This window comes from Chanos chanos, chromosome 2, assembly GCF_902362185.1.
Source record: "Chanos chanos chromosome 2, fChaCha1.1, whole genome shotgun sequence".
Taxonomy (NCBI): Eukaryota; Metazoa; Chordata; class Actinopteri; order Gonorynchiformes; family Chanidae; genus Chanos; species Chanos chanos.
Genome location: NC_044496.1, coordinates 48,765,676 through 48,774,135, shown reverse-complemented (window position 1 = coordinate 48,774,135; position 8,460 = coordinate 48,765,676). Strand labels below are relative to the sequence as shown.

The following is an 8,460-nucleotide window of genomic DNA, read 5'->3' as shown; positions in this document are numbered from 1 at the left end:
GCTGTGTAGTTTGCGTGTGTGTGTGTGTGTGTGTGTGCGTCCGCTGTAAACTGCTCTCGACCTTTTCCCCAGTCCACGACACAGGAATTGATTCACTTTGATTCACATATTTTGCAGTATCAGTTCAGTACCAGCAGCGTGAAGAGAAATGTTATCAAACAGCTGACAAACTGTCAGTGCACACATAGTCTCCCGCTGAGAAAAGACACTGTTACCTGATTCATATATGCCACATCCCTACCATACCACCCAGCAAATCTAATAGCACTGATGTCCAGTGTAATCCTGGACATTCTTTTCTTAGTAATTTTACATTTATAAACACCCATAGTGTTATGATCTCTTGCAAGAGGGCACTGTTTTCCAGTGATGTCATTGCACAACAAGTGTCGATTAATATTGCCGTGCAATGTTTCCAGTGCAACAAAGAAATTTTTTTGAAGTTAATGCTGTCTGAAAATAATCATATCGATTAAAAAAAAGGGGAAAAAAAGCGACCAAAATGCATATTGTTTACATAGAACTGACAAATGGGGTTGTAAAAAAAAGTATTTAAGAAAGGTATTTCAATAGTTTAACAACTAATACAATTACTAGGACCGTGAGCTTGCCACGTCATTGTGTTTAACGAAGAGACATGTTTAGAAATCTGCTGAGGGGAATCAAGGGAAATTCTGAGCGTAAATTACCCTGAATACCTAAATATTTCTTCCCTAGAACAAATGCAACCAAATAGCTTACCAGAGGCTCATAATCATTTGATCTGACTTGTATGGGTGATATATGTGTTTGTACAGTCATTGTGGTAAGTCTCCATCCCGGCTGTGTGCAGTGGTGCAGAGATGGTATGTGCTGGTATTTCAAAGGGAGCTAAAGCTGTCTCTTGTCTTCACAGTTACCGCATGTACAGGAAGAGTCAGACCACAGGTTTCCCATCACTAATTACCATCTTCTCTGCTCCTAACTACCTGGACGTTTACAACAACAAAGGTTAGCCCCCTCACCTCACCCCAACCCACACATATACACATACCTACACATGTAAGTAGTTCTGTTCATTTGAGGACAGTTTATTAAAGTGTAATTCTGTCTGAGGACTCATGTACTTCTATGCAGGCTCTGTGTGTGTGTGTGCGTGTGTGTGTGTATGCGTGCGTGCGCGCGTGTGTGCTTGAGTGTGTGTTTATGAGATGTGATTATCTCCTCTCTACTCTATTCAGCGGCTGTGTTAAAATACGAGAACAACGTGATGAATATCAGGCAGTTTAACTGTTCTCCACACCCATACTGGTTGCCCAATTTCATGGATGTGTTCACCTGGTCTCTGCCTTTCGTTGGAGAGAAAGGTGGGTTGCTTTCACAGAGTTACTATACATAGAAGACTCACACAGTCTAGCATACGTTTTCAAACACCCAGACAATTTTCATCTCTTCTTATGTTCCTATCAAATCAAAAGGCATCAGAGAAGGCTCAGTGTTTAGTTTTCTGAATATTATTTCCTCACAAACATGTTTTAGCATGTTTCACGTTCTTTATTACTGCAAGCGCATTTCAAAATCAGCCAGCAGTTCACCTTAGTCAAAGTATGCCACAGTTTTCATGAGAATTTGTGATTGAATTTCCTCAGGTGAGTGTAAATCATGTATATCCTAAAAATTTTTTCCACAGCTAACACTCTTGAGTTCACGCTCGTGAATATATATATTGAAGTTATTGATGTTAAACAAAGTAAGGTAGCTGTTGTCACCAGACTGTTGTAGCTGTCGGCTAAAGCTATTCCTCCACAGTGTCTTATTAAACATGAACATATGACCTTTTCCTTTGACCCCACTGACCCGTGTGACCCTTGACCTCTGGGCAGTGACGGAGATGCTGGTGAACGTGCTCAGTATCTGTTCAGACGACGAGCTCATGAACGACGGGGACGAAATCTTCGACGGTGCGAATTATCTTCCCACACAAACAAACAAATATTTGCGGGAAACATAAACAACCTCCCTCACCGCTCTGTAACTTTGTAACGCTGTCGTCACTCGCAGTTACAGTGCATTTCCTTACGCTTTTACCCGAGTCTTAAAAGTTGCGTAAGGACTTTTTTGCGTAGTGTTTAATATCCCTATTCGTGAATGAGTTTATACTTGAATTGCCTTTGTTTGTGTCTCTCCTCAGCCAACGCAGCAGCTGCCCGTAAAGAGGTGATTAGGAATAAAATCCGGGCCATCGGCAAAATGGCCAAGATGTTCTCGGTCCTGCGGTGAGTGTAGGGCTGGATGTCGGAATGGTTTTTTTACAGTTCGCTCAGAGTGTATCAGCCAGCATTTTTTTTAAAAACCACAAATACACGCACTGATGCTTTCCACAGCTAGTTTTGGTTGCGCGTACGTGTGTGATCTATACGTGTGTGTGTATGAGTGATTGTGTAAATGTGTGTGTGTGTGTGTCTGTGTGCGCAGGGAGGATAATTTGTAGAAGATGAATGTAGTTTGAGGGTGTTGTACGGTGTGTGTAAGTGGGTTATGTGTGTGTGTGTGCGTGTGTGTGTGTGTGCGTGTGTGTGTGTGTGCGTGTGTGTGTTTGTATGTGTGTGTGAGAGAGAGAGAGAGAGACTGTGTATGATCATGCTCTTGATGTCCATCTGCAGGGAGGAGAGTGAGAATGTGTTGACCCTGAAGGGGCTGACTCCTACAGGCATGCTACCCAGTGGAGTCCTGTCAGGAGGCAAACAGACTTTACAGAGTGGTGAGCACCAGGAACCCCGTCAGCCTCTCTCTGATACTCTATCTCTATCCCTCCTTCTCTCTCTCTCTCTCTCTCTCTCTCTCTCTCTTTCTCTGTCTTTCTGTCTGTCCCTCTCTGATATTCTTTCTCTGTAGTTCAACTATTTTCTCTCCTATTTCTGTCTCTTGACTCTTTCTCTTTAACTTGACTCTTTCTCACTTTTCTTTTCCTTTTTTCTGTGACGCTCTCTCTCTGACACTCTTTCATTCTGAGACGCTCATTCTGTGGGCCCTCCTCTCTCTATTATTGATCTTTGACCGTGCAAGTCTCTCTCTCTCTCTCTCTCTCTCTCTCTCCCCCTCCTCTCTCTCTCTCTCTCTCTCTCTCTCTCTCTCCCTCTCTCTCTTTCTCTCTCCCACTCTCTCTCTCTCTCTCTCTCTCTCTCTCTTTTAGTCTCTTCTCACTCACCCTCTCTCTGCCCATTCCGCAAATTAACCTTTACAAACCAGACCTGCACAGTATGACTAACCGGCTAACGGGTAGCCAGCGCTAACTGCTAACTGCTAACAGCTCGCCTCAGCAGCAGCAGCAGCTCTGCTGAATGGGAGGGGGGTGGTGATGCATGGCAGCAAGAATAACCCCCCCTCCCACCTTCCTCTCTCTGTCTCTCTCCGTCCGTCCGTCTGTCTGTTTGTCTGTACCCCCCCTCCTCAGCTACCATCGAGGCCATAGAAGCCATCGAGACGGTTGATGACGGAGAAGGTAACTACCGGCCCTTTCTCTGTGTGCTGCTCAGAGGTTGCATAGCAAATGTTACCGTGCCTAGCGGTGGTTGCTATGCCTGTTCAAGGGCCAATGCTCTGACTGCAGTCACATGACTGTGGTCATGGTAGACTGAGCTGATCATTACACACACAGACATACACACACACACACACACACATACAAACACTAAAACACACTGATTGCTCTTTGGCTGATCATGCTGTCGTCTGACTCTGTTCTCCGCCTCTCTCTCTCTCTCTGTCTCTCTCTCTCTCTCTTGCTGGCTCTTTTTCTTTCTCTCTGTCTCTCTGTCTCTTTCTCTCTCTCTCACTCACACTCTCCCACTCAAATACCATGGTTACAGAATGACTCAGCAGTACACATGAATCTGGGACATAAATGAGGGACAAACTGAAAGCACTCTGACACTCTGTCGGAAATGTCTCAATATTCCATTCCAAAGCACCGCAAAACACCCCCCCCTCCCAAAAAAAAAAAAAAACCCTGATCACTTAAAGCCCCTCCCTCTCTGTTGTACAGACTCAAACGGGGAGGTGATCCTCACAAGGGTCCACGTGATCATACAGTGATCATGTGACTTCCTGACAACAGGGAGTGCATTCAAGAATTGAGACACCTCTTAAAAGATGTGTACATACAAGTCTTTGTGGGTTTTGAACACGCCCATCATTTGAATGCCACCCTGTACAGAGTCATGTTATTACTGGCTGATTTTTTTTTTTAATGTTTCCATCAGAATGCATATAATTACAGTTAGCTCATTTCGAATTTAGACTGAGAAAATTCAACTGCTTTGAAACGGAAAAGGCAAAAATCAAGGATTGTCAAGGATTTCAGTTCTTTTAGAATGTGTATCTTATCTAATGGAAACATTATGCTATTGTCTTTGTAATTCCTGTTTATGTTTACGGAAAATTATTTTCGGCCACTGTAAGAAACGCAAGTGTAACAGACATTTACCCATAGAAAATTATTACTTCCTCTTTTTCCTTTTTATAAGAATCCCAGCTGTCCCCAAAGAAACAAGTACCAAATTTCCCTCACACAGTGTGTGTGTCTGAACCTATAGTGCAGTGCGTGTTTGTGTGTGCTAGTGTTGAGTGTTACATTAAAGATTGGACGAGTTTGTGAATGGTTTTGTGTGCGTTTGTGTGTGCGCGTGTGTGTTCACAACTGGGGTTTGGACATAATATTAGTGTGTGTGTGTGTGTATTCTGTGACATAGCGTGTACTTGTGCGTGGTGTGTATATGTGCGTGTATTTATGCACAGTTGTGGTCTCCAGGCTCACTGTATTGATCACAATCTATTCCCCACTCTCTCTATCTCTCTCTCTCTCTCTCTCTCTCTCTCTCTCTCCCTCTCCCTCTGTTTCTTTGTGGCAGCCATCCGTGGCTTCTCTCCTCAGCACAAGATCAGCAGTTTTGAGGAGGCCAAAGGGCTGGACCGCATTAATGAGAGGATGCCCCCACGCAGGGATGTGGTGAACAGCGTGGGTCTGTCTATGGGCAAGATGAACATGACCGAATCTAATGGCACAGACGACAACAGCAATATCCAGTGATTTTCTCTCTTATCTCCTGTTTCATTTGCTGAGTTATCCCTTCATCCCCAACCCCACGCACCCAGTGCAAAAATCGCCGTTATTTACTGCAGTTTACTCTCTCTCTCTCTCTCTCTCTCTCTCTCTCTCTCTCTCTCTCTCTCTCCCTCTGTCTCTCTCTATCTCTCTCTCTCTCTCTCTCTCTCTCTGTCTCTCTCTGGGCCTGGGAGTACATTTGGATTTGTTAATCCAACCTCTCTGTTTGTTGGTGAACTCAGCAAATGAGAAAGCTTTTGAGACATTTACAAACACATAAATGCACACACACCTGCACACACATGCACACATTTACACAAATACACATATACATGTAGTCAGATCGGACACATGCCCACTGCCCTATTCAGAGTGCTAATATAAACGTATAATAGGGTGGAGGCTGTTTTATTGTGGTGACTGAAAAGGATTTTTTTCTGTGTGTGTGTGTGTGTGTGTGTGCGCGTGTGTGCGTGCGTGCGCGTGCGTGCGTGCGCGTGCGTGCGTGCGCGTGCGTGCGTGTGTGCACACACAAGTCAGTGTGAGTCTGTGTGTTTGGGTGGGTGGCTGGATTGTGCAATTACTTGTTAAGGAAGTAGATTTTATCTAGCATCCCTCTTTCATGTCTGCCAGCCAGAGGTCAAGTGGGAAACTGAATATGACTGAAGCTCTGTTCATTCATTGAGTGTTTTATTGTGAGTTACGCTCTCTCACTCTGTCTCTCTCTCTAGCTCTCCCTCCCTCTCTCTTGCTCTCTCTCTCTCTCTTGCTCGCTCTCTCTCTCTCTCTCTCTCTCTCGCTTTCTTGCTGTCACTCTCTCTCAGTCTGTGTGTGTGCGTGCGTGCAGATGGTTATGTATTTGTAATAGAAAGAGAACCTGAAAGAGAAATTGTACATGTATGAACATTTTCTTTCACAATCTTAAGCTGTTCTTCTAAGTTTTGCTACTAGTGCTCAACAAATAAGGAAATCAAAGCTACATATTATTTATTAAAGAAAACGGGCTTACAAACTATCTTCAAATGTTTTTAACTATTTACAATGTAATCTTATCTCTGAGTTGACCTTTTTTTTTCAGAAGCCCTTATTTGGTTTGTGCTCACTGCAGTGTACACTTTGCTGTCATGTTTTTGCTTTGTCTGCCTTCATGGTCAACCCTGTATTCTCTCAAGTCTGTTCCTATTCAGTTGCCTCTTCTCCCACAACACGTCCATTTTTAGCTGGAGAGTGATCGAGAAAAGAGAGAAATCTACATAATGTATATTTTAATGGGCAGAAATAACTCTTATGAGTGGTGAAGAAAATGACAAAGGGCGGTGTTTTTTTTTTTTTTTTTGTACAGCATTTATAGGACGCATCAGTGCATGCGACAGAAAGTTCCTCGTTGATATGTGAGATTACATATGTGCCATGTCCACATGCGGTAGGTTGAATTGATTTCCGGCTATTCATAAAACATGTGAAATCTTTATTTTGTATGTAAATATATTTTAAGATTTTTTTTGTTGTTATTATTTATTGTTTTTTTTTTCATGTCACATTTTCTCTCTCTTTTTTTTTTTAAAAGTAAAATTTTATTTATTTGTTGATTGTGTCGGCTGTACAGATAATAATTACGCTCTAATGAGGTGTGAAGCTGTGTGAATCCTCTCATCTTTTTTTGGATGTACAGAAGTCGTTTAATAGTGTGAATGAACATATAAACTCTGTGAAAAAGACATTCAGGCTGCCAAAGCATGATTGCATGGTTCAATTCAAATGTAAAGCAAATATGGACGCAAGGTTATGTGTCCTCACATTTTTAAAGGGAAAAAGTATATTCTGATCATCAATAATATTCTTACTAATTATTATGATTATGATTATTATTATGATTATTATTAGTATCATTATTATTATTATGATTATTATGATTATTATTATTATTACGCTTTCTGCTGGTTTCTTCCACTATTTCTGATCCTCGTTTGGTCGCTCATTGTGGTTTCCTTTGAAAATTGGAAAATTTCATGGGTTATTTGTGGTTATATCTCTTGTATTTTTTCTCTGAGGCTAAGTTTTGGCATTAAGACTTCCTGATCTCCAGACAGTGTAAGCATGCCCTATGGGACAAACAACTTTTTTACTCTTGAATAAAATATGCATGAACCTTTCGGCATTTTGGCTGTCCTTTTTTGTCCATACATGTACGTCTGAGACACACAATTATATATTCAGAGATGATTGTGTATACCACCATATACAGTGCCCTCCAGAATTATTGGCACCCTTATTTAATATGAGTGAAAAGAGCCTGATGAAAATTCCCCTCACTGTTTATCAAATCTTGTCTTTACATAGCAAATAAAGAAAATATATAAATTCCATATGAGCCCATTACTACAACAAAAAAGTCACAGGAGATCACAAAATAATTTTTTTTTTAAAAGTTGTGTTTCGTAATTATTGGCACCCCCTCGTTTAGTATTTTGTGCAACCCCCTTTTGCCAACAGAACAGCACCGTGTCTTCTCTTGTAATGCTTTATAAGACTTGAGAACACAGAAGAAGGGATTTTCAACCATTCCTCGGTGCAGAATCTCTCCAGACATTGCAGAGTCCTGGGTCTTTTCTTGTGCACTGTCTTCTTGAGGTAAACCCACAGGTTTTCAATTGGATTTAGGTCAGGGGACTGGGATGGTTATGGCAAAAGCTTGATTTTGTGTTCATTTAACCATTTTTGAGTGGATTTTGATGTGTGCTTTGGATAGTTGTCCTGCTGGAAGATCCAACCACGACCAAGTCTTAACGTCTTAGCAGAGGCAGCCAGATTTTGATTTAAAATCACCTGGTACTTCCTGGAATCCATAACGCCATGTATGCGAGCAATACTGCCAGGGGCTTTGGAGGAGAAACAGCCCCACAGCATCACAGATCCTCCACCATATTTACCGGTTGGTATTAGGTGCTTTTCTCTGCAGTCATCTTTATTTCGACGCCAAACCCACCATGAGCGTTTGGAGTCAAAGAGCTCAATTTTTGTTTCGTCTGATCACAGCGCCCAGTCCCAATTAAAGTTCCAGTGGCAGCTGGCAAGCTCCAAGTGCTTTTGCTTGTGGCGAAAAGATAGGAAAGGCCTCTTTCTGGCACACTTTCTAAATAGTTTGTTGGCATGGAGGTGATTTCTTATGGTGGATTTAGAGATATGGTGATGCTACCAAACTCTGTAATTCTGAAACTGTGGTCTTTGGAAATTTTTTTTTTTTTTTTTTTTTACTTCTCTGACCATCCCCCTCAGTGTGGCTGCTGACAAAATAGCCTTGCGTCCTCTTCCGGGCTGGTTCAGGATAGTTTTGAGTTTCTTAAACTTCTTAATGATTGCTCTAACTGTTGACATGG

The 8,460-nt window shown here is 42.1% G+C and overlaps 1 protein-coding gene across 1 annotated transcript in view; it reads left to right on the top strand.

Moving 5' to 3' along the window:
- ppp3cb (protein phosphatase 3, catalytic subunit, beta isozyme) overlaps positions 1-5,068 on the top strand; it is a 12,946-nt gene extending 7,878 nt beyond the window's left edge. The window contains exons 7-13 of the mRNA XM_030765031.1: positions 896-990; positions 1,221-1,346; positions 1,863-1,940; positions 2,171-2,255; positions 2,643-2,740; positions 3,434-3,481; positions 4,890-5,068. Coding sequence (XP_030620891.1) covers positions 896-990; positions 1,221-1,346; positions 1,863-1,940; positions 2,171-2,255; positions 2,643-2,740; positions 3,434-3,481; positions 4,890-5,068 — 709 coding nt within the window. The remainder of the gene's footprint in view (positions 1-895; positions 991-1,220; positions 1,347-1,862; positions 1,941-2,170; positions 2,256-2,642; positions 2,741-3,433; positions 3,482-4,889) is intronic.
- Positions 5,069-8,460: the final 3,392 nt, after the last annotated feature.